Source organism: Pan paniscus, chromosome 2, assembly GCF_029289425.2.
Source record: "Pan paniscus chromosome 2, NHGRI_mPanPan1-v2.0_pri, whole genome shotgun sequence".
Lineage (NCBI taxonomy): Eukaryota > Metazoa > Chordata > Mammalia > Primates > Hominidae > Pan > Pan paniscus.
The window spans coordinates 50134170-50159526 of NC_085926.1; the positions used below are offsets into that span (position 1 = coordinate 50134170).

Sequence of the window (25357 nt, forward strand, 5' to 3'; positions counted from 1 at the left end):
CCAGGCCCTCCAAGTCCAGCCTTCGTGTGCAGAGGCCAGGAGGGCAGGCCCCAGTGCACCTCCCGGCTTCCCTCTCCCCACCTGAGGTGAGCCACGGGGAGGCAGATGACAGGGACCTGCAGCAGGAGGCCGGAGGCTGCAGTTCAGTCCCCATGCATCCTGGAAGAGCCAAAAGGAAGAGAAACAGGCACAACCACCGCCAGAAACAAAGTCCAGGCCAGGGTGAAGGGCAGGGTGTATTTGCGGGAGGAAAGCTTCAAGGTTTTCCTGCCCGTTGCTGGCACCATCATCCAGGTGGGGGCTGGGCCAATGACTTCCTGGTTGTAACCCTCACTGTTGGCTCGGTCACCCCTCACAAGCTCCAGGACCTCAAGACTATGAAGTCCACCCTGAAGCTCAGCCAGGTCCACCCAGATCCGAGTGCAGTGTCTCCCAGGCAGCCGGAGCACACCTGGGAAGGAGGAGGAAGCTGCCCCAGGAGGGGATTCCAGAGGTGGATTCAGTGCAGGAGCCGGACCTGGCCTAACCAGCTGTGTCTGCACACACCCCTTCACCTGCGTGACCAGACTAGCACCAGGGCGGGCCATGGGGGAGGCTGAATGAAACTCAGGCCTAAGATCTGAGTGTCCTACCCAACAGGAGGGAGGTCAGGCCAGTAGGAAGCCAGCCTGTCTGTCTCCCTTCAGATGACGCCACAGGGCATCCTGGGTGGTTCTCAGGTGGAGTTAGAACAGCAGAGTGGCTTCTGGAGAGGAGGACAGAAGGATTGTGGGTGTCAAGGAGAGCACAGGGTGGGGGGCAGCCAGTCCAGAGGAGCTGAGAGTAGGGCAGGGAGTTGACTCCCTGACTCTTGGCTTCTTGGCTGTGTTCCCTCTCCGATCTGGTGCTGCAGGGATTTGCTCTCTTATTTTTGCTCTCTTATTCACATGATAAAGATGCGTGGAGTTCCAGAAGCGCCCTGTGGGACTCCAGCGGGCATCCAGCTCCTGCGTGCCTATCAGGGTTGCAGGCCCTTGGCTCCATGTGGGCCCTGCAGCCTGGCCTTCCTGTCCTGGAGCTTTCCCACAGCCACTGAAAATGCCTTCTCCAGGCACCACAGCCTGGTGGCTCCAGGCCTCCCCCCACCCTCCCTACCTCCCCACTCTCCTCCCTCATGCTCAACTGTACAATGGGGACAACAGGGCCTGCTTCTCAGCCCAATTGTGAAGCACCTGGGGGTGAATAACCGCAAAACTTGCTGGCATGCAATGCCTCCCAACCTGGTATCCAGAGCTGGTTTTGAGGGGTCTGTGGACCTCTGAAATTGAAGACAAAATTGTGAAAAGCTATACAATATTCCCCTGAATAATATAATATACCTCGGAGATATGGCGGGTTTGATTCCAGACCACCACAATAAAGCTAACATTGTAATAAAGCAACTCACAAATTTTTCTGGTTTCCCAGTGCATATAAAAGTCATGTTTACACTATACTGTAGTCTGTTAAGTGTGTGATAGCATTATGTCTAAAAAATGTACATATCTTAATTAAAAAACACTTTATTGCTAAAAAATGCTAATGAAGTGAGCACATGCTGTTGGAAAAATGGTGCTGATAGACTTGCTCGACACAGAGTTGCAACAAACCTTCAACTTCAGAAAACACAATATCTGCAAAACGCAATAAACCACAATAAAATGAGGTCTGCCGATATGTATATGCACACACACACACAAACTATAACAACATATTATGATGATACAAAATGCTCACCCCAGCACTGACACAGAGCAAGGGCTCAGTGTGGATTCACTGCTGCAATAACAATTTTTTTGGTATGATTATTCAGCCCTCTCGAATTGCTTAGGAAGGAATTGGCACTCCACCCCATGCAGCCAGGCTCAATTCTAGCTCTTTGCCCTCTTCCTGGCCCCCTTCCCTGGTCTCCCTGCCATTGAAGGCCTCTGTGTGCTGGGCCTATTCTGTGTGTCTGAGTGGAGCTTCATGAACAGATCAGTTGAGCCTCTTTCCTTCCCAACCCAGTACGCTGGAGTCTCTGGCAAGTCCTGACAGCTCTTCCGTGGTAACCAGCATGATGCTGATGATGCTGGAGATAGTGATAGAAGTGGCCAGGCTATAAGGAGACCATGGAGGCTGTGAGAGGATGGAAGGGATGGTGTTGGAAGCCATAGAGATGGTGGCTTAAGCTGTATTGGTGATGGTGGTGCAGTGGTGGTGACCTCAGGGGTGACCCTCATACAGATGAGTGGGGATGAGGAGAGATGGATTGTCACAGTGTTTTCAATGAGGCGTGACAAAGGGGAGAGGTGCAGGTGCTGTCACAGCAGCTCCATAACCCCAGGATGGTGTTTGCTTACCTCAAATGCCCTGCCTGTGCTTGGAGCATGAGGCAGCACTCTAAGTCCTGAGTCAGGAGACCCTCAGCAGGATCCCTAGTGCCCAGCTCCACCCTGCACTTGGAGTCAACCAGTCAATGGGTCAGAGGGAGAGAGGTCTTTTCCTGGAGGTCTTGCTAGCCAGGGAGAGAAGTGGGAGGAGGAAGAAGGCGGAGAGGAGGAGTGAGAAGAAAAAGAGAAAGGAGGAAGAGGGTAAAGAGCAGGAAGAAGGAGGAGGAAGAAGAGAAGGAAATGCATGGGGCGGAGGAAGAGAAGGGAGAGGAGGAGAGGGCAGAGAAGGAAAAATCCAGGAGAAGAGAGGAGAAGGAGGAAAAGGAGGGAGATGGAAAAGAGGGAGAAGAGGAGAGAGGAAGAGGGAGAAGAGAGGGGAGAAGGAAGGAGAGGCAGAGGGAGAAGAGGAGAAAGGAAAGAGGAGAAAGAGGAGGGCACAGAAGACAGAACAGGAAGAGGATGAAGGAGAGGACAAAGGGCCAACGCCCCTGGGAGCCTCCGCAGGGTGCCCAGGGCAGGGCTGAGAAGTGGTCCTGGTGGTGAGGCCATGACCTTGGAAAGTTGGGTTGGGCAGAGGGTCCCTTCCTGGGGTCACGGTAGGCCCTTCTCAGTTGCTGAGCCATTGGCTCATCACCAGGCCATTTGAAAGCAAATGTCCCCTTGAGGTGAGAAAGTGCTAGCTGATCTGGCCTCTCTAAGGTATGGAACTATAAGGAGAGTCTGTGGGAGCTGCTGGCCTGAAATAACGGCTGGCGATTGAGGCGATCACGGGGAGTCGTTGAATGGCTGGAGAGAGCTGTGTGGCTGGGCTGCCCCCGACCTGGCCTAGGCTGGAGGCTGAGCCCGCGGGAAGGTCCGGCGGTGCCAGCCGTCCCAGGGGCTGCACCGCCACCTGCTGAGCAGCCCGGGCAGTCAGGGGTCCTGCGCCGCGGGGCCCACGCACGGGACCAGGGGCGCGGCCGGCGGCGAGTGGGAATGAGGGACGCGGAAGGGGGTGCTCAGGTGAGCGCAGGCTCGTTGCTCCCTGGCGCTGCAGCCCTTCTCGCCAGGGAGTTGAATGCCCGGGTAAACACCAGGCGCGATGTGTGCGGTGTATTCACAGAGAGACAAAGCCAGGGCGGGGCGGGGGCGCCGCCCGAGAAGCGGGGGCGGGGGCGAGGGGTGCAGACTAGTCTCCCCCGGCGCGGGGTGCCCACCGCCTGGGAAGCCTGAGCCCGGCCCACGGACAGGTGGAGCGGGGGCGGGGCGGTGGCTGGGCGGGTCCCGCCCCGGGGGTGGGGCTGGGCGGGCCGGGCGGGGCGGGGCTGCGCTATGCAAATGTCGCCCACGGGCGGCCAATTGCCGGCGCTCCCCGCGCGGCTCTGAGCGCCCCGTCCCGCCGGCGGCCGCGAGACCAGAGCGAGCGAACGAACCGCGGCGGTCCGGAGAGCCCCGAGCGCAGCGCAGGACCTGGGCACGCCGCGAGGAACCGTGCAGCCCAGCGCGGCCGCCCGGCCCGGGTCCAGCAGCCAGGAGAGCGCAGCGCTTCGAAGCCGAGTGCGCGCCACCGCCCGCGCCCCGCGCTGGGGAATGCGCCCTCGGCGCGCCGGCCAGGGGGCGCCCGCAGCCCACCCCAGGGGAGGCGGCCCCGAGCGCCCCTGAGCCTTCCCATGGCCCGGGCTGGGGCCCGGGCCCTCGGCTGCTGACGCGCCCGAAGCCCGCGGAACCGGTTAAGCCGCGGCCGCGGCGCCGATCCCGGCTGAGGTGCAGCGGCGAGAGGTCGCGGGCAGGGCCATGGCCCCGGGGGGCCGCTAGCGCGGACCGGCCCAACGGGAGCCGCTCCGTGCCGCCGCCGCCGCCCGGGCGCCCAGGCCCCGCCGCTGCGGAAGAGGTGAGTGCAGCGGGAACCGGGAGGGAGCGGGCAGGCGGCCGGGCCACCCCGCGACCCCTCTGGGACCCGCGGCACTGCAACTCCGCAGAAGTGTCCGGGGAGCGGGTCTCGTCGAGCCGGGGGGCTGCCCGCGGACATAGGGGCGACAAGGCTGGGGTGGGATTCTTACCTGTCTTGGAGGCCCGGACCCCTTACCTACGGGGCGGCGTATGGATGTGTGGATGATGTGGCCTGCGGGGTCACCCATGTGCAAAGCAACTTTTTCCTGCAAGGTTCTGGGTGGATGCTCTCATAAACCCCCACCTTCACGCTTCTGGAGCGGGAGTTCCGATCCCCCTTCTGCCTCAGCTCTCTCTCCCATTAACGCCCGAGGCAGCGCTCTTCCCCGTAGATGCGCTTGCCCTACCTCAGTGTCTCTACTTGAGGACTGGCCAGCCCGAAGGGAAGCGGTATACTGGCAGTCCCCACGTGGGGGGTCTCCCACATCAGCAGAGTGGGAGGACCTCCAGTCCTGAGGCATTTCTCCCAGCATTGTGCCAGCCCCTTGACCCCCAGCTGCCACCTTGGGTTTGCTTTTACAGCAGAGTCCTGCCTGGATTAGGGGCATGGCTGTGTGTAGTGTGTAGGTGAGCTTGGAGAGCCTGCGGTCAATCCCTAGTTTGAACCAGGGGTCCCAGTGGTGAAGTGGGCAAGGGACAGCGGGGGCTTGGCGGGGTTGCCCCTAGCAGATGGGACAGGAGGGTATCAAAGTTGGCCTAGGAATGAGGCAGTGCTGGCGGGAGTTGGCTGGAGCTGGGGCTGGGGGCCCCACTGGATAAATAACTCCTAATTTTTGAGATAGCTGTGTTTTGCCACCAGAACATTACTGCTTGGGGGAGGTAAGGGAGACGCCAACCAAAGACACCAGTATGTCCACCCTGAAGCTGGGCCAGGTTGGGGACCTCTGTCCTCCTGAATTCACCCAGATAGTCTCCCAGTAGTTATCCTAGTTGCAGAGAAGGGAAAACTGCACCCAGGGGTTGGGAGCCCCATCTCAGCCCAGGGGGTTGGATGGAGCTGAGGCCTCTTCCCAGGCTACCCAAGGGGTGTGCCAGGACCCCGTAGGGTATAGTGTCTAGGCAGGCGGGGGGCACAGGCATGCCTACTCCTGCTGCTCCCCCTTCAGCTCCGAAGGAGCCAGGCCCGGAAGTGGGGAGGTCGGGGCCGGAGAGAAAGCAGGGGCCAGAGAGAAGGCGGCAGCCCACCCAGCCTCAGCCCCTCGCTGCTCAGCATACCTTGGGGGGAGGATGGAGCCAGGCTCAGGTGACCTTGACTGGGAAACCCTGGCCACAAAAGGGGGGTTTCAGTCCCAGCTATGCTGGGGTGGCTCTGCTTCCTGGTCCTTGAGGTGTTGGGGGATGGGGAAGCTGAGGAGCCAAGAAGGAGACGGAGCTCTTGTTGAAGTGGGGGAGGGAATCTGAGGGGCTGGGTAGCGGGTGGAGTGCTGTTGATAATCTCCCCATGTTCCCCTACGGCCCCTGTTCCTGCCTCCCTTCCATCCAGGCAGTCCTCAGCTCGGAGGAGCCAACCTCCCTTCCTGGAGACAGGCTGTCCACCCCCACCCCCAACTCCAAGCCTGGGCGGTCTGGATCCGGCTGTACAGTTTGACCACCTGGCCCCCTGTCCCATCCCAGGTGCCTCCGGACTCCTTCCTCTGGCCGCCTCTTCCCTGCACCCCTTGCCAGCCCCAGCTCCTCGTTTCTTTGTTCAAGCGTCTCTCCTCCGTCCCTCCCTCTCTCCTCCCTCTCTCCTCCTCCCTCCCGCCTGCCTCCCTCCCTTGCTCCCTCCCACCAGCCTTCCTTCCCTCCTTCTCTGCTTTCTTCCTGGTGGGCTCCCAGGTGGCGGTGGCTGTTCCTCCTCTGTCCACTGACCTGGGCTTGGTGTGACTTGGGGGCTTTTCTGGGGCTGGGGCTGGGTGACAGGCATCTCGGGACTGGCAGAGGGGAAGGCACTGTGGGTTTGCCCTTTCTTTCCCTCTCTGTCCTTCTTCTCCTTTTCTTCCTTCCCTCTCCTTCTTTCCCCCACCTGCCAGGCTGTCCAAGAGGGGACCTGGACTTGAGACTGAGGCCCCAGCAAACTTGAGCCCCTCCCCATTCACCTCTTTAAAAGGCCAAAGCATTTGGATGGGAAGTCCCTGTAGGGACCCAGTAGAAAGACTCCCCACCTATCTGGACACATTGGGTGACTCCAACCCTGTCCTTGGTGACACTGACTTTGTCACCATGAACATGGATGAAGGAAAAAATGAGGTCATGGGGAGGGGGGAGGCGGGAGGCAGGTTGACAGGAGCCCCCGTTACATAGTATCGAAGCTCTCTGAGGGACTCAGACGGCATCTTGCGCCAGGACAGTATCTCCCAGCTCCCCTGAGCCCCACCCCACTAGCAGGTCAAGTTCTTGAGCAAACTCATGCTTGTAAGGACGTGTGTGGGCCTGCAAGTGTGAACGTGTGCATATCCACAACTGTTATCAGGGGCCTCCCAGGTGCACCTTGAGGGTGACGGTGGCTGCACAGCCATTTCTCCCACCTGCCCCCACTTCTCAGAGCCTGCCATTCAGTCAGCACTAGCTTTGTGCCTCCCAGACCTGAGGAGGGGCTGGTTCTGATTCCCCCATCCCCCAGCTAGCCTCCCCAGGAGGCAGCATCTATGACGGGGGATCTGGAAGGACCATGAGCGGTGTGCCAGGCCCTCGGGAGAGAACATTCACACAGAGGGCACCGCGTAAGGAGTGGGCCAAGAGGCTGAAGCTGCACTTCCTGTCTGAGGAGCCATGAGTGGTTTGCCTTGGCAGGAGAGGCCCGGGCTGGGGGAGGTGGGTCTAGGGATGTCATCAGGGTCTAATGAGTGGGGCCTAAGAGTCAGACTGGAGCCTGGGCTTTGCCTCAGCATTGAGCAGCTATGGCAGGGGAGTCCCAGGCCATAGTACTGCCAACTCCCATCCCAGCATCCTAGAGATGGGCCTGGGGTCCTGCCTGCCATGGAAGAAGGGAGTACACAGGGCAGATCTGGGGGATGGGGCTCACATTTTCAGTCTCGATGCCCCCACCCGCAGTGCATCCAGTTGGGGGTGGTGGTAGGAGTTGGCGCTGGTTTGTGCCGGGAGGGAGCAATATGTTCTGACAACTGGTGCTGGGCTGCGTTTACCCAACAGCCAGCCTGCCTGGGGAGACAATATTTGAAAAACACAGTATTGAAACTTGGACCTGCTGGGGCTATGGGGGATTCTGAAGGTGGCAATGCCGCTGGCCCAGATCCAGCCCCAGGCCCACTGGCCATCCTAGCTTCCCTTCTTTGCCCTCTAGAGGCGGAGCTGGAAGTTTTCCCTGGCAGGAAGTCCTTCTGCCTGTCTGACCTGCGTCTCTCCTGCTTTGATTTTAGTAAAAGTGGACTCTGCCATTCTCTGCCTTTCCTTTTCTGACTGGTGCTCCCTCTCTTCCATCTTGGGCTGTCCGCATGTGTCTCATTCCCCCACTCTCTCCTGTGCCTCCCCTCTACCGTAATAATCAGGTCCAGGTTTCTCTGTACTGGGAGAAGACCTGTGGCTGGAGCAGGCAGGGATGCACCCTATCTGTTCCCCATTCCTCCAGGTGGGAGGGAGAAGGAGTAACCCACTTTATTGGCCACAGATGCAGGGGAGAAAGGAGAAAGCATGCTGGGAGCTGGAAAGAGCCCTAAGATCACCTGGTTGGTCTGGGCCCTGTGAATGGAATTCAGCATGCCATGAGGGGTAGGGTTTGAGTCTCCAGCAGCCCCCATCAGTTCTGGTGACCCCAGGCTGGGGCCTATTGGTACTATCTCCCCAGACAAAGGCAGGCCAAAGAACGCACATGAGGTGTGCACACAGGGGCATTCATGGCCCCAGGCTAGGGGTGGAAGCGTGGAGGTACCCATCAACCTCTTTGTTCACCTTGGGTAGAAATTGAACTCCCCCATCTGCCTCACACATTCCAATCTTGGTTCCCCTTCCCAGGTTTCTAGAGAGTGGAGCCTGCTTCCTGGGCCCTAGGCCCCTCCCACAATGCTTGTCGCCGGTCTTCTCCTCTGGGCTTCCCTACTGACTGGGGCCTGGCCATCCTTCCCCACCCAGGACCACCTCCCGGCCACGCCCCGGGTCCGGCTCTCATTCAAAGGTAAGAAGCTGTTTTGTTCTTCCCCAGAAATCATCCTCTCTTTACAATAGCGCTCGGCTCCTCTGCACACGAGAGAAAGGGTGGGTCAGGACAAAACCAGGACAAATTGTACAGCCACATAGGTTGTGGGGGAGAAGGGAGACCGGGGAGGTGGTGGCTTGCTGGGAAAGGCTGGAGAACTGACCCACTTAGACACTTAGCAAAAGAGTCCAGAGTCTGGGCATCTTCCAGAGTCAGACTGTGGGTTCCTGGGCTGGGTGGCCTGAGGTCTGTAGGGCATGTCTTTCTGTATGATAATCGGAGAGGTGGCAATGTCAATCCTTCCAAACTTATGTCTGCTGCGGCCCCTCCTTGCCACTGCTATGCATCTGGTCCTGCCCTGAGCAGCCCCTGGGGTGGAAGGTCAGGCAGTTGGGCAGACACTGGAGCCTCTGGACACTGGAAGAGCAGGACCTGCTCTCTTGGGGTGTGGGTACTCGAGGAGCCTTCCTATGGTCTCCAAGTGGGAAGGGTTCCTAGAATCCAGGAGGGGACTGTTGGCTGTGACTGGCAGGGAGGCCGCCGGTGGGTTCAGGCAGAGCACGTGCTGCTGTGAGGGCCTGAGCTCCTGAGCTCCAGTGAGCACTTTGATGAGAAGTCACTGGGAGGTTTCAGTGATGGGCTGGGGTCTGCAGAGTGAGAGGCTGGTCGCCCGCTCCATCACCATTGCACTTAACCCACTGGACAGGTGCACGCACACGGTACACACATGGGTGTACAAATGGCTCACTCGAGAGCCACTTCCTCAAGGGTGTGTGTGGTCTGAAGAGTCTACCCTGGGCCCAGGGTGAGGGGCAGTGGCCATGCTGGGGCCTGGGGGACCTGGGGTCATTGGGAGTTCTCAGCCTTGGCCCTCCTCTGGCCAGAGGTAACTTCATCCAGCCGCCTGCCCTGGGTGGGGTCGACTCAGCCCTGGCTGGCCAGATTTCCGGGCAGCCATACTGGGGTGAAAGGCTGGGGTGACCTTTCCTTCCTCGGGCTTGGCGGAGGCCCAGCCCTCACCTCACCATGTCCCCCAGCAGGGCCCCTCCCCTGGCCTCGTCCCACCCTGCCCCTTGATGGGAGGAGTAGGGGAGTAAGCTGCTTATCATCACTCTTCCCAGTCACCCGGCTCCTGGAATTTCTGAGGCTGTGCCTGGAAGGAGTCCCCTGCAGGGCCTGAGAAATGGGCCGAGAAGAGTTAATTTGTTTGGGCTGGAAAGCACCCCCCTTCCCCGGGCCCCAGGAAGGTGAGATATTTATTCTGCTGATACCTCCACCCTTCCCTGGTGGAATTCTTCAGAGCAGATTAATAAATCTTGAAGGGGCCAGTTCCCCCGACCCCCTCCCCGGCCCAGGGTCTGGCAGCGAGAGTAGAGTGTCTCCTCCCCCGATAGTGGAAGGGAGGGGTGGCTTGGTCTCCACACCCCTGGGACCTTGCGTCCGTCCGCTCTGGGTGTTGTTTTTGTCATCATGCATGCAAGTAAGCAGGAGGGGCAAAACAGAGAGGGGTCTTCTGTGTGCTCCTTCTAAGCCTCCCTGGACCTCCAGGGGCAAAGAGTTTTGTTCCTGTTTTCCAGAGAGAGAAACTGAGGCTCAGGCACGGGCAGGCTCAAGGTCAGGCAAGAGGCAGAGGCAAAGCCAGAAATAGATCCCTGGTGTCCTGGCCTTGCCGGCGCCCACATCGCGTCAGGTCGATTCCCTCTCAATTAGCTCTGAAGCTGACACCCGCAGTGACTAAAAGCTGAGCTCGCTGGCAGCCAGCCTGGGTGTTGCCAGTCGTGGCGGCCTGGGGTGGGGCTGCAGCGCACCTGGGGCCACCCATCCCAGGGCCCCTGTGCCTTTGCACAGGAAGGTTCCCCTGCCCTGAATAACCTTCCCTGTTCCGACCTGGTCTCGTGTCCTAATTTTGTGCTTAGACTTCACTTACTACTGTATGACAGGCCCCGTGCTGAGTGCTGGGGACTCTCTGGTGAACAAGATAGGGTGCTCACAGTCAAGCTGGTGGAAAAAGCAATGGATATCCAGTTGGTCAGGGCCATCTGGGAGCCTAGCACCTGCTGTGTACCAGGCCCTGTGTATCCCCCTACACTGGGTGGTCTCAGCCTGGTTATGCACACATGAAGTGGCCCTCAGTGAGGAGCAGGCGCTCACCAAGTGTGTGTGGAGTGAGAATGGAGACCAACACTTCAAGAAACTGGGCTCCCACCATCTTCCTCCCAGAATACACGTGGGTGGCACAGAGAAGGTTACTCTCAGAAGCACTGCTGGTCACTGTGGCTCCATGTCATAGTTTTTTCATCTGTGCCTTGGATGGACACAGCAGTTGACACCCCAGGCCTCAGGGGCTCAGGCTGGGCACTCCTTGCCCTGCCCTGGGTCCTGCTGTAGTGGGGAGGTGCCGGTTCCTGCCTGGGTAGGGCTGGACCCTCCAAGCTAGAGGTGCTGGCATAAGGGGCCACACTGCCCAGGGTAGATAAAGGAACAAAGGCAGGAACTGGGCCAGGCTTGGGTTTGCTGCCCGCCCATCCGCCTGGGCACCCCAGCCAGGTCTAGAGCCAGAAGGGTGTGAGGGTCAAGCAGCCCAGGGTTCCCTCAGATTAGGGGGGCTCCTATGGCCCAGCTTCTGGGCTTCAGCAGCACAGCCAAAATCAGGCAGAAGTGAGGGTCAAATGGAGATTTCCAGGAGCAGGTGAGGTGTTTGTTCATTCCTTGCTCTTGAGAGAGTGGAGCCTGGGCTGGAAGCCTGGACAGACCCTCCTTCCTTCACCCATCCATGCCTGGGCCTGGAGTCCCCTACACTGCAGAATCACTGCCAAGTCTCAGAGAAAAAGCTCTTCCTTCCCCCACCCTGAGATGACCCAGGCTCTGGGGCACCACCTCCCTCCGTGGCAGCAGCAGGGAGGTGTGAGGGCCCTGCCAGGCCCTTTGTTCAGCCTGGGGAGTGTTTACTTTTTCCCAGGAAGCTACCCCACGACACACTGCTGCTGCCTGGGCTGGGTTTGGCCAGGGATTGGGGCCAAGAGATGTTTGGTGGGGTAGAAGGACCCTGTGATGACATGAGACAGTTGTGCTGCTAGGGAAGCTGAGGCAGAAGTAGGGAGAGGGAGCAGAAGGTCACCCTGCCAGGGGAGGTCAGGAAAGATGAACATAATCGAAATAGTAGTAGGAGCCCATGAGGATAACCAAGCAATGGTCCCCCCAAGACCTAAAGAGGGTCTGCCTAGGTTTCCTGTGAGGAAGGAGGCTTACGGGGGCTGAGCGGCTTCCCAGGTCACTCAGGAGCAGGACTGAGATGGAGCCTGCATCCGCCTGATGCCTGAGGCTGTCCCAGGACTGAGAGTGGAGGGCAGGGATGGTGGTGGTGCTAGAGGCACAGACCCTTCACATGAGCTAGGAACAAGGAAGATTCCAGCATTCTGCAGTGCTGGTTTAGGCTTCCTAGCCTCGTTTCCCAAAGAAAGGGCTGGGGTCGCACTGGGCAGGCTCCCCATGCCCTCTGTCTGCCGAAGCAACGGAATTGGGGTTTGCTTATTTCCAGGCTATAAATCCGGCCCTCCATCACTCTGGCCCTTCCACTGAGCAGGGTCCCTAGGAAGGCCTCTCATGTCAGAGATGGGAACATCAGGGCCTAAGAGAGGAAAGGGCTCCTGTTCCAGAGCAGCCTGGAGTTTGAGCCCTCCGGGCCAATAGCCCAGAACAGTGCCACCGCTCACATCATTTGCATGTGGCATCAGAGGACCAAGGTTGCCAGGTTTGGAGATGATGAGGTTAGAGGTTAGGAAGGGTCACAGCCCGTTGACTTCTCCTCAGGAGTTGATGTGAGTTGAGGTGCCTCTAGCAAGCCTTGATGGAGCCTTAGCCCTCAGGCCTGGTGCAGGAGTAGGGGTGGGGCTGGAGAGCTAGAGGGCATGCTCTTGCCCCCCAGGGGCTCCTTGGCCAGCCAGAGCAAGGCATGGGGCTTTGGTGGGGGAGGAGGGGGAGTAGGCCCAGGATCTTTGAGGCCAGTGTGGCACCAGGGAGCTGGGCAGGGGTCAGGTGGCTCTGGCAGCTACAGTGGGGGTTGGAGCTCACAAGCCAGGGAGGGTAGGTGTTCCAGGATACGCCAGGATGAGGGAGGAAGGAAGACCCAAAGCATGAACTTGAGCCCAGATCCCTTGAGCCCAGATCTGGAGTTTCAGTTTTCTGGAAATGGGAGCTGCCTTACTCCTGAGAGACTTGGAAGTGGCCGCTTTGGAGTTGGGAGGTCCTGGAAGCTGCACATCCCCCAACTGGCTAGGAATTGGTCTTTGGAGAGAATGGAGACAGGGTCCTTGTGCTTGCTGGAGAACCTGCCTGACGCCCAGCCTGGGTCAGCCAGGCCAGGGGCTGGGGCTTTCAGCTGTGGCCTTCCAGGTCCAGTGGAGCTTCAGATGGGACCTCCACTGTCTGGGCCTCCGCAGCACAGGCCTTGTCTCTGGTTCCCTGGCATGATGCCCGCCCCTCCTTCCCTGGCTCCAGCTTCCCTTGGCACTAAGCGAGGAGCTGGTGCATGCTCAAGGAGTAAATCATGTTCCTTGGCAGCCCCCACTGCTTCGTAATCGTAAAGAATTTAAAGAGAAACCGCCAAGATAAAAATCTCACCAGCCCATAAAGGCATCTTTCACCCTGCAGCTTGGGAGACAGTGAGCCTCAGAGTGGGCTCTTGGCTGTCTGCACCTGTGTGTATGCACCTCTGGCCCCTTGACTCCTCCAGAGGTGGTAATAGCTCAGAAGGTGGCTTTAGGGCCATGGGTACCTGGTCCTTGACTCCTGGGAGACCTCCATCTCCTCACTCAGGAGAGTGGGGTGCTTAAATTTGGTGTAATGCAGAAGTGGTGATGGTGGTGGCTGAGCTAGCTGGTCCCAAAGGCAAAACCCAGTTCTACCAGTGTTAGCTGTGTGAGTTCAGCCAAGTGGCTTAGCCTCTCTGAGCCCTGGTTTCTCCTGTGTAAGGTGGGAATGGCAGTGGCCCTGTGGAAGCAGCATCATGAGGGCTCAGACTGTCTTGCTTGCATCCTGTCCATGGGTAGATCTTGCTTGGTGAACATCGTTCTGTGTTCCCACTGCCTTTTCTGGAAAATGGGAGTAAGAACAATACTGGCCTCATTGTGTTGTCAGGAGGATTAACTGTGTGAGTATGGTCACTGTGGAAGAAATCTCAGTCACCAGGAGCGATCCTGAGGCTGGTATGCAGGTGAGGGCAGGTCCAGGGGCATGCCCCAAGGAGTCCCAGACTGCCTCACCCCTTCCTCCAGAATTCTAACTTTTGGTAAGGGAGATGGTATTTGGAAAGGACTCCAGGAAGGACCCTGAGTCCTGTGGGGTGGGTGGAGTAGGGTCAGGAGGAGGAAAATTCCTACCATGGGTATCTGGGCAGGCTTCATGGAGGAGGCTGCATCTTGAGCAGGGGAGGGGAGGTTGTAGGGGAGGGAAGAGCTGGAGCACAGGGAGGGTGCATGTGGTGCAGCACCTGGGGAAGAGGACAGATGCTAGATGCAGTCTTGCTTTTGGGACAAGGATGTAGAGTTCTACTTTCTGTTTCTGGTTTTTAAGCTCTTTTTCCTCATGGCAGAGGTACTAAATATGTATTATGGAAAAATTCCAGTGATACGGATGCATTTGGCGGGAGTGATGCCTTGGAAGTAGCTCCCTAGAGACTGGCTCCAAGGCCTGGTTGGGACGCACAGTTGGCTGCAATAACTCCTTCTGTGAATGCTGCTCCAGCTCCTGCCATGTGTCCTAGGGGTGACCAGACCTGGGCTGCTCACTCAGGCATCTGCAGGGCTGGGCAGAAAGCATGTTTGCCTGGCTTGGCCTGGTGCTATCCTGGGAATCTGAGCCCCGCCTCAAGAAGCCCTGGGAGCTTTGGAGAAGCAGAGAGGATTCCTGCTGCATTTTTCTTAGAAATAGCAAGAGGGCCTTTGCCAGAGGCCTGGATGCCAGAAGGCTATGGTCTGAATCCAAAGCCTAGCTCACGTGGGTGCCAGAGCTTGGCAGGCCTACAGCCCCCCACCCAGCCTGCTGGGCAGCCCCAGGGAGAGGGTGGAGGCCTCCTGGGCTCCAGTCCCTGACCACTGGTCCTGACCCAGCAACGAATGGGGTCTGGGCAGTGGCTGCTGGCCTAGGATTGGGGGGCTAGCCTGTTGGGGAGGGAGTGGGGCTCATCCGGGCTGATGGGCTGGGCTGACTTCTGGCACTCTCACTGGGCCGAGGGGAGCACTGGCTATCTGGTGCATCTCTGCAGGGCAAAGACAGACCCAAAGCAACCGGCCCCTCCAGGGATCAGGAAGCCTCAGCTCCGGATCCCCCTTCCCCCACTCTTCTTCCTTCCTTCCTCCCCCTACTCCCCCTTGCCTCCACCCCTCCCTTTGCCACCCCTCTTGGCTTCCTACCCGGACATGCTCTTTCCTCGGACGTCTCTGTACCCGGCCAAGAGCCTTGTTCCTTCCCACTTGGGGCTCGGTGCTGATGCCCTCATTTCCCCCGGCCAGAGTCCACTGCCTCGTGTGTCTGCTGTTCAGCCAGCACGGTTGCCTTCTAAGGGTCATACACTACAATTGGCAGAGCGGCTAGAATTTGGGAGCCCTTTGGGCTCCTACAGCTCCAAGGCTGAGTGGCTAGCACTCCAGGGGGCCTCTCCCAGGGCTGCCTGTATTGCCATTTTTATCAGCGCCTTCCTGGCTGGGCCTGGGGCCTGTGCGGAGTGCTCACTGCCTGCCCTTGACTGGCTACCGGCTGAGTCCTGCTGAGGTCCTAACCCAGCCTCACTGCATCCTCCAAGGCTGACCCCAAGCATGCACCTGTCTGCCCTGTGCCTCGGTTTCTCCATCAGAATGTTGGGGAGGGGCTAAGACTGTCTGGAACATCCCGGGAATCTCTGGGTGGGTGTTGTGAAGGGGCTGCAGGGACCGCAGGAATCCGAGGAAGGCCGCAGAGATGGGGGCTGGGCCCAGGGGAGGGGGAGGGTTTTGACACCCACCAGCCTGTTGGTCCCATCTTGGCCTGTCTGTCTGGGTGATTTATCAGAGTAAATGAGCCATGGAGAGTTTGTTGTCTTTTGCAGTCATGGGGAGGAGGAGGTGGTGGAGGAAGGAGTGAGGGGTTTCCGGGCCAGGTCTGGAATGTGGGAGGAGGAGGTGGGTCCCCCGGGGGCCTCTGAAACTGGAGGCACTCACTGAATGGCCTTTTCACTCTCCCCACCTGAGAAATGGATCAGTGCAGCCCTCCCCTTCAGAACGATCCCCTCTTTCCATCCCCTTCATACTTCTTGGGGCACATTCCTGTGTGATCTGCTAGTCTGGTCATCTTCTCCCACCCCCTGCTCAGGACCAGGTCTCTTGACCACAGTGTCCTTCCAAAGCTGAGCCGGAGCCCTGACTTGCCCAGCTGGTGAATGCCCAAATGTGTTCTCACAGGCAACCATGCACACTGTTAAGTTCCAAGTGGGACGTCTAGGCCTCTGGAACTACCAGCCCAGGCCTAGGATGGTCAGGTGCATGGACCATGGGGAAGGCAGGGGTCAGTGGAGTTGCCGAGGCCGGAGAGACCCCATCTGCTGGGACAGAAGGTCAGAAGTCACTGGGTGTCCTTCGGGGATGAGGCATGGATCCCCTGGTTCCCGGCTGGCGAGTCAGGGAGTGATCCTGCTGCTCCATCACTTCTGGCTTTTCCTGGTTTGAGGCTGAGCTGTGCCCTCAGCCTATCCTGTCCTGGGCGGAGTAGGTGAGCACTGGGGCGGAACGGGCGTGGGAACAGCATGCCTGGACCTGCTGGCCCCAGCCCCCTGCCCCCTGCCCCCAGCCTTTAGTCACTGAAATGGGAGGGAAGTGTACAGCGGCGTTTTGGCCCAGCTGGGCTCTTACCCCTGTACGGTGTTTACTGAACAGCTGGGATGTTTACAGTAGCCCTTGCAAAGGGGCCCCTCGTTGCAGGGGATTTCCCATCTTGAGGGTCCCACTGGGGCTCTTCTGACCTCACCAATTCCCTGCACCCCTGGGATAGATGTGTCAGGGATACAGAGACCATAACCATCTCCACTTTACCAGAGCCAGTGGTGCCTGTCCCCTTGGCCTCTGGCCTTCGGTTCCTCTGCTCTGGAGGAGCCAACATTTCCCACCGCATTTCCTAGAGTGGAGCTCTAGGTGGTGAAATACGGTAACTGGGTCCCCAGTTCAGACATTTAAATTAAATTCAATCAGAGCGGTTATTGAATAAAAACACGCGGAGTCATTTACATGTTAATTATGTTGAATGGACTACTAGACCATAATTAGTTGCTAATTGGGTGAGAGTGGCTGTAATTGGTTTTGTTGGCACCAACCTGGCTCACGTACCTGGGGGGAAGCGGGGGTTGGTGTGGATGGCTCCTAGGGAGGCCCTCTGGGTCTCCAATCTGGAAGGCCTGGCTAGAGATGCTATGCGGGGGCAGATCTCGAGGGGCTTAGGGTCAGAGGAACCTGGAACCTCTCCCCAGGGAGGGTGCAGCTGGGGTCTGGCTTCTAGGGTTCCCATCCAGAGCATAGGGGGAAAAGGGGGAACTGGAGGAGCTACTCCAGATCAGCAGTGATAGTCTCCCCTGCCCAGCCCCATGTGGGACCTGGGCTTGAACAAATGGTAAGTGCCCAAGAGTGGGTCTGTGGGAGCCCAAGGCAGGCGTCACTCAGGTGTGTCTCTGCACATACTGGGCCCTGGGTTGGCCTGATCAGGGTGGCGTTGGGGTGTAAGTGGGTGTGCCAAGCAGGGGGAAGGTACGTGCAAAGGCATCTGGGCCTCCCTGCCCCCCCCCGCTTAGCTTGGCTGGGGTTCCCGGGGTTGTAGGTCTGTGGCCATGGGCTGAGGCCTTCCGGCTGGCCGCTCATTAAAAGAGGATTAGGCTGAGAGCCAGGGGGCCAGCCCAGTCCCCAGGCCTTCCTCTGGGGCTCCTCACAGCTTTGGGGGAGTGATAAAAGGGCCGGGGCCACCCCTTCCTGGATCCTGTGGGGGTATCCGGTAGGGACCACCTGGGCCCTGCCATGCCTCTTGCCGCCACTGCTACTATAGCCTTGGCTACCTCAGTTTCCCTCCTCAGAAGGTCAGGAGGTCTGTCTTTCCGGTGGGTGAAACACTGACAAAGACCCAGGCTGGCGCCTCCCCTTGTCCCCCAGTCCCATCTCTCTTCAGCTCAGGGATTAGGGCTGCACTGGCTCACTAGAGGTCAGAGGTCTGAGCTAGGCTGCAGGGATCTGTCTATCATCCCCAGTCCCCATCACTGCTGGGGGAGGTGACGCTGTCAGTCAGGGCCTGCTGCTTTGTGGGGCTATAACCAAGGGGGCGGGCTGCCCACTTCTGCTCCAAGACTCCTCTTTTTGCAGCAGCCCATGCCTCACTGCACGCAGACCTGATGTCCTGGAGACCAGCAGCAAGGGGTAGGGGCTGCCCACTTGGGGTCTTCGGGTGAGGGCTGTGGACATGCCTCCTCAGTGCCTGTCCTCACCTGCCCCCACCTTTAAAGTAAGGTATCACCAGCTGCTTCCCAGATATGAGGGACCAGGGGGCCCCCAGGACCCAGCCCTGTGTGCCTTGAGAAGGTCCTGCCTCTGGACCTGTGCCAGGCCGCTTTGGGCTGGGACCCCAAGTGCTTGATGGCCATGAGAGAGTCCTGGAGGCCAGGAACGGCTGCGGAAATGAGGTGTCTGATGCCAGAAAAGGCTCTTCCTTCCCGATGACGGGAAAATCCTTCCCGGATGTCACCCCTCCCAACTTGTGCCCAGCCTGGGTGAGAGTATGGGGGTGGGGAGCCCTTCCCAGGAGACAGCACCCAGGCACACCACCCTTCCTCCCCCTAAGGTCAAAGCTTATCTGGGCTGGAGTCCTGATCCCCACAGAACCCTTGATTGTGCCCAGCCCCTCCCTCAACAATGCCATGGCATTCGAGGAGGCATGGCGCTCCTGCTGCCAGAGCCGGGCGTGGGACAAGTGGAGCAGATGTGGGGATTGGCCTTAGGACATGACCAGGCTGGGTCTGCATCAGCCCTGGCCCCCACTGATGCCACCTCAGGTCCCAGGTTCCTTTGTTCCTAATGTCCCAAGTCCCTGTCCCTTAAGGGAGCTGGGGCCTGGTAGGATCTGGCACCTGCTGACGGCAGGTTTTGGAGGAGGATACCCAGGGCTACTTGCCCACCCCCTGCTCTGACTCAGGCTGCTTGGAGGAGTGAAGGCTCCCAGTTCCTTTGCCTCATGGTGGAGTGGGGAGCAGGGGACAGGACACCCTGTGACCTGGGTTGAGTACCACTCTCCTTTGGGCCTCAGTCTTCCTGTCTGCAGCTGGGGGTGCAGGGCTGTCACAGGGCTCCTTGTTTCCCTTTTCACCTACAGTCTGGCATGAGTGGGGTCAGAAGTCCAGCTGTGGGTTGAGAAGGCTGGAACCTTACACCTTCTTTGCTCTGGGACCCGGGGAAGTTCCCACCCCTCTCCACCTTGGTTCCCCTCTGGTAGGCTGGGTTTGGATGAATGGTTTGGGATTTAGCTCTATTCCTGTGGGTTGGGGATGGGGTAGGGACACACTGGAGTTGGGAAGGCTGGAGCTGAGTCCACAGGTTGCCTCTTCCTGCCTTATAGCCCTCTCTGCTCCCCAATCTAGCACTAGGAAATGGAGTAGCTGGGGTGGGAATGGGGATGGATGCCCTACAAGAGATAGCGACACGTGGAAGCCTGCTTCCTTGGGGAAGGACTTGGGACCTCATCCCACTCTCCTTTCCCTGAAAGGCAGAGACACCCATGAAGGATGGGTTGGGGGAAGACCTGAGGAATGCCAGGCCGTGAGCCTCTCTCTGAGATCAGAACGGGGTCACTGATCCTCAGAGTCACTTTGAATATCAGTACCAGGAGGGCCTGAGAGATGGTCTAGACTAGAGAATGAGGCTCAGAGAGCGAGAGTGCCCCCAACTCAGGTCATGAAGCTCACCCAGAAACTCAAGCCATAGCCAAGGATCCCTGATCCTGGGTCCCACCCCTTCCCCACCATGCGCAGCCTCCTGGGGCTCCCCCTCCCCCCACACTGTTTCCACAGTGACCAAAGCGTCACGTCCTGTGACACCAGAGCCATTGACGCCATATCCCGTGGCCACTGGGAGGGGTCCCGCAGGTCCTGAGTCATGTGCCCTGTCCACAGGGAGCGAGTCACCTTCCGGCCCTGGCCCTCCTGGCAGGCAGTCTCTACCACCAGGACTGGCTTCCCCTGGGCCTCCCCCTCCTTCAGCCATGGACCTAGGTGGGAATCCCACCCCCATGCACTCTGGCATGTCACGTCCCTTCCCTGTGCCCTGTGCCCTTGGTATTGTGAGCACAGGGCTTTGTGCACAGCGGGTGTTCGATAACTGAGCAAGGAGCTCCCTCCACCCCCACCTCCACCCAGGGGCAGACTGGGGGCAGCAGGCAGAGAGGGTCGAGGCCAATCCTCTGCCCCTAAGCTGGGACTCAGTTTCCTCATCCTCTGAGTGTTCTCTACGGCCTTTCTCACAGAGGGAGCTGGAGTTTGGGAGTGCTGGGGCTTTGCAAGAGGGTAGGGGACTCGGACTTGGGCCTCGGGCTCTGGGAGTCTTGGTGCAGGGTTGATATTATAGAGGCCCAAGGCTGCGCAGGGTTGGAGCTTGGGGATTATGGCTGATTGGGTTCCTGGGGGCTTGATGGCTGAAGCTTCCCCTTACCCGGAGTGCCCGTGTCTGAAGGCGCCCACTTAAGCCTCTAGCCCCTCCCCCTGCCATTGCCCCCAAAGTGCCCCCTAGCCCAGGGGATGGGTAAGGGCATGACCGAGCCATGCCCCCAGCCAGGGTATAAATAACCCCTGGCGGGCTGTCCCAGCCTGGGGGGGCTCCACTGGCAGCCCCACTTCCTCTCTGGCCACTTCCCAGCCCTGGGGGTGGGGGAATGTTTACTTTCCTGTTGTCACTGTGGGTGAGCAGCCAGGCGGGTGAGCGGCCAGGCGGGGGACTCCGAGTGGCCTAACAACAGGTGCGGGACAGGTGCCTGGGCTGCCCTGCCCAGGACTTCAGAGGCGCCGCCGGACAGGCGGGTGAGGCCATCGCCAGGCAGGATCGGCCCTTTGATCCCTCGGCGTCCCTGCGTCCCAGCGGTTGGCCAAGGTCATCACCTGCATTCCCTTGTCACCGCATAGTCAGGGCCAGGCAGGGCAAGACCTTTCCTTACCCACTAGTTTCTCAGAGTGAGGTCCTGGGACCAGACATGGGCTCTGGGTCAGCTGGTGGAACCCCCTGACCCCAGCCCACCTCTGCCCCACCTTCAGGCTGTGTCTAGGGCCTCGGATCCCAGCTGTTCTCCCCCTCCAGGTGCCTTGGGGCCTGGCCCAGGCCTCTCCCTTGACTGCCCCACCTGTGAAATGGGTTACCAGCTGGGGAGGGGAGATGAGACATGTGTGACCCCCTTGGTGAGTGCCTCATGTGTGGCAGGACATGTGTGCGCCATGTGCATGCCTGTGCCACGTGTATACATGCATGCACTCTTCTGTGTGCTGCTATCTTAAGCCCCCTGTGCGTGTGAATATTCATCATCCTCATTACAGTGTTCCCTCTTCTGCTGAGCTAAAGATAGCTGGGGGTGGGTGGAGAAGGGGCTTGCCAAGGGGACCCCTCGGCTCTCCCTCCCCTTGGAGGCAGGTTCCCAAGCTTCTAGGAGTCCTTTGTCTGTCATTGTCTGAGCCCCCTCCTGTCCTTCATCCTTAGGAAGGACTTTTCCCCAGCATCCTGGAGTTGGAGGGGCCAAGGCTGCTGGACTCATGCAAAAGGGAAACTAGAGGACCCAGTTGAACCCTGCCTTTAGCCCCAGGGTTGTAGCTCCAGGGAGAGAGCCTCTTTCCCAGAAATGACTGTCCTGGCTCATTCAAGGTGGCCTGAGAGTTCCACCAATAGCAGCCTTATAGGGTCTGGGGGAAGCTGGGGTCCGTAGGGCAGTGTGTCCAGCAGGGCTTTCTGGTCTCCTGGCTAACCTGCTTCAGACCAAGTGAGGACCTTGCTGTGCACCAGCTGTGCCCTCTGCCTGGTGGGCAGCCAGGGTAAGAACAGGGCATCCAGGCTCCATGCCAGAGTCTGCGGGCTGTCCCGGATATACCCGGTCACACCCCTATCTGCTCGTTAACCCTTTTAAGCCCCTGTGTGAAGCTGGCCCCACCCTGAGCGTGGGAGCATTAACCCCCACCTGAGCAAAAACTCTTTGATGCTGTTGCGTACCCTGGCCCGCACCCACCGCCCTTTCATTGGGACCCAGAGACTAGCTAGGGCTGTCTATGAATCAGGGGTTTAGCTTTGGGTGTGGTGACTTCCCTGGCCTGCCTACCTGTGCCACTTTGTCCTCCCAGTCTGTCAGGGACTGGAGAGGGAGCTGAGAAGGATCCAGGAAGGGGAGCTGGAGGTTTAAGACCACTGTGTGGGCTGGGCACAGTGGCTCATGCCTGTAATCCCAGCACTTTGGGAGGCTGAGGCAGGTGGATCACGAGGTCAGGAGTTCGAGACCAGCCTGACCAACATGGAGAAACCCCATCTCTACTAAAAATACAAAAATTAGCTAGGCGTGGTGGCGGGCGCCTGTGATCCCAACTACTCAGGAGGCTGGGGCAGCAGAATCGCTTGAACCCGGGAGGCGAAGGTTGCAGTGAGCCAAGATCGCGCCGTTGCACTCCAGCCTGGGTGACAGAGTGAGACTCCATCTCAAAAAACAAACAAACAAAAAATAAGCTGGGTGTGGTGGCTGACACCTGTAATCCCAGCTAGTCAGGAGGCTGAGACAGGAGAATCGCTTGAACCCAGCAGATGGAGGTTGCAGTGAGCCGCAATCTCGCTACTGTACTGCAGCCTGGGCAACAGAGTGAGACTTGATCTCGTAAAAAGAAAAAAAGAAAGAAAGAAAAAAGACCACTCTGTGGTGGGGGTCCTGAGGGGAACCTCAGGGCCTCAGTCTCCCCTTTATCAGAGGGGGTATGGCTGGATGGTTTCCTGAAGGTCCTAATTGGTGCCCTGCCCTCCACCCACAGAGCTGAAGGCCACAGGCACCGCCCACTTCTTCAACTTCCTGCTCAACACAACCGACTACCGAATCTTGCTCAAGGACGAGGACCACGACCGCATGTACGTGGGCAGCAAGGACTACGTGCTGTCCCTGGACCTGCACGACATCAACCGCGAGCCCCTCATTGTAAGGGCTGGCCCTGATGTGGGACATGGGGTGGGCACGGAGCCCCAGGGCTCAGGGCATGTCCAGAAGGCTGCACCTTCTGACCCCCCTCTCTGCAGATACACTGGGCAGCCTCCCCACAGCGCATCGAGGAATGCGTGCTCTCAGGCAAGGATGTCAACGTGAGTTTGGTGGGATCCACAGGTGGGAAGGGGGAATCCACAGGTGGGAAGGTACTGCCCCCAGTGAGGGGGCAGGCCTGGCCAGGGCACCTATGCAGCCTTCCCTGTGGCCCCAGGGCGAGTGTGGGAACTTCGTCAGGCTCATCCAGCCCTGGAACCGAACACACCTGTATGTGTGCGGGACAGGTGCCTACAACCCCATGTGCACCTATGTGAACCGTGGACGCCGCGCCCAGGTAAGCCCCAGCCACCCTGGCCCTGTGCTGCCCCCACTGGTGGCTGCATCCCAGGGTCCTGATGGGAGGAGGGGCTTCAGCCCCAGCCCTGCCACTTCCGAGCCTTTTGACCTTGGGTGAGTGACTTCTTTCACCTCGCTGAGCCTCAGTTTCTTCACTTGAAAATGGGGCTAACTGCTGCCTTTCTCACAGGTCGGTGTGAGGAGGAGGCAGTGAGCTAAAGCTCCCAAAGCTCCTAGCACTGTGCCTGGCACATAGTAAGCACTTGCTCCATATGTGGCAACAGCTCTCTTGGCTATGCCTGTGGACCGTGCCCCCATGGCCGAGCCAGAGGGCCTGGTGGGGGCCTTGCAATAGGAGGCTGGACCCCTGGGTCAGCTTCTACCATGTGGCCTGGGGGAGAGCTGCCTTCCACCCCCAGGGCCAGGGTTGTGGGGAGCTGCCCCTTCCCCAGCTCTGCCCCTTCCTGCCTGCTTCCACCCTTTTCCATTTCCATGTGGGCATGTGTGTGAGCTGGCGTGAACTTGTAGGGCATGTGTGAGAATGACTGGATCTGAGGGGCACCTGTGTGTGCAGGTGTGTGCCAAGCCTGTGTGTATGTATGTACACACGCATAGACGTGCTCTGGGGGGCCCACGTGTTCACGTGTGTTCCTGGCCTGTGTGGTGTTAGAGGCTGGCAGCCCGAGCCCGCTCCCCCAGCCCCTGCCACCCCCAGCTCTAACCCCTGTTCCTCGTCTTCTCAGGCCACACGATGGACCCAGACTCAGGCGGTCAGAGGCCGCGGCAGCAGAGCCACGGATGGTGCCCTCCGCCCGACGCCCACAGCCCCACGCCAGGTGGGCCTCATCCCTCCAGGCCTTTGCCAGGCAGCACTGCCTCTGGGCGGAACTCACCCTGGGCCTGCACCTGAGGCCAGCCTCCCCAGGGCCTCCCCTCTACCTCTGTGCCCACACCCTGTCCCCACCCCTTCCCCTGAAGTGCCCTCAGGCTCAGAAGGCATGCCCAGCTGGACTCATGTCAGCCTCAGTGTGACCCCTGCAGGCAAGAAATAATGAAGCCGCCAGGTGGGGAAGACAGGAGCCCTGGGGACAGCCATGCCTTAGCCCTCAGAAAGCATGTGTGTAGACACACAAGAGCACACACCGGTGTGGATGTGGGCCTTCCTCACTCAGCACCCAGAGTGGAAAGTGGCACATGAGTGCAGTCTGACACCTTACTCCCAGGTGTCCGTGCCCCATGCCTCCCATGAGTCATCTGTGGACACAGGTGTCCTGCACACTCATGTGCTTGGGGCGCTCTTCTCCCGGGTGGTATCTGTCCACTAGTGATGACCTGGGTCTGGGCTGGGAGAGCTGGGGCTGGGCAGGGGCGGGCAGGGGGGCAGGGGCTGCCGGTGAATGACAGAGCATGTTTGTGGTGGGGAGTGCAGAAATGCAGGATCGTGTGGATTCTGTGTGTGCGTGTCCATGGTGTGAGCAGGGGGTTCCGTGTGCTGGCGGTGATATGTTCAGAGCTGTGTGTGCACCCTTGTGTGTGCAGGAAGTCACGTGTGCAGTGTGTAACTGGAAGTAGGCCTGTGTGCACCTTCCCATCGCCATCCTGCCACCTGCTGCCACCTCCTCCTGCCTCTGTTCCTCTCTCCTTGCCCCTTTCCTTCCCTCTGCCTGGCTTTCTCTTGTGGCCTCTGTGCTCACCCCTGTCCCAGTGCCTTTTCCAGCCTTCCTCCTAGCATCTTGCAGGCTGGGCTGGGAGGCACAGGGGTCTTTGTGAATTCCATGTGGTCTGGGCTGGACTCCTTGACTCCTGGCTCCCTGGGGAGATGTGGAGCCTGGGGGCTGTGCTGAGGGACAGGAGAAAGGTCATGGCCCATTGGTCCATCCTGAGGACCACAGGTAGGACACAAAGCCTGAGGATACAGTAACCTTAGAGCTCTCTGGCCTGGCTAGACCTGATGGCAAAGGACAGGACCCCAGGCCCTTAACCAGTCACTCCTGCCCTGGCCAGGTCTGCAGCGCTTTCTTGACCCAAGACAGGCAGCCACAACAAAGAGCTGTGCCTCTGTAGCCCAGGGGGCCTTGGCCAGTGTCTTTATGAGCCAGTTGGCATGGAGGGGCTTCAGCCCCTACAAGCCCACTCCATGTCCATCTCATAGCCCACAAGGCAGGGCCCCTTGAGACTTGGTCCCCAGGTCTTCCCTAAGACCTGGGACTAGGAAGCACCCCCCTTGGAGCCCACAGCATGGCCCTGCCCTGGGAGACCTGGCTGGATGGAGTTTAAGGCCAAGGAATGCTGGGGAGTGTAGGGGGTG

General features: G+C 59.2%; 1 protein-coding gene across 2 annotated transcripts in view; it reads left to right on the forward strand.

Annotated features, from left to right (window-relative positions):
• The first annotated feature begins 4018 nt into the window (after nucleotides 1–4018).
• The window catches only part of SEMA3F (semaphorin 3F), a 33791-nt gene continuing 12452 nt past the window's right edge, over nucleotides 4019–25357 (forward strand). Inside the window, exons 1-6 of one of the 2 annotated variants that reach the window (XM_003818834.5) lie at nucleotides 4019–4260; nucleotides 8271–8430; nucleotides 22490–22650; nucleotides 22749–22811; nucleotides 22928–23047; nucleotides 23793–23885. In XM_003818834.5, coding sequence (XP_003818882.1) covers nucleotides 8319–8430; nucleotides 22490–22650; nucleotides 22749–22811; nucleotides 22928–23047; nucleotides 23793–23885 — 549 coding nt within the window. In that variant the 5' untranslated portion in view covers nucleotides 4019–4260; nucleotides 8271–8318. The remainder of the gene's footprint in view (nucleotides 4261–8270; nucleotides 8431–22489; nucleotides 22651–22748; nucleotides 22812–22927; nucleotides 23048–23792; nucleotides 23886–25357) is intronic. The other variant, XM_008972234.3, reaches the window with a different exon arrangement.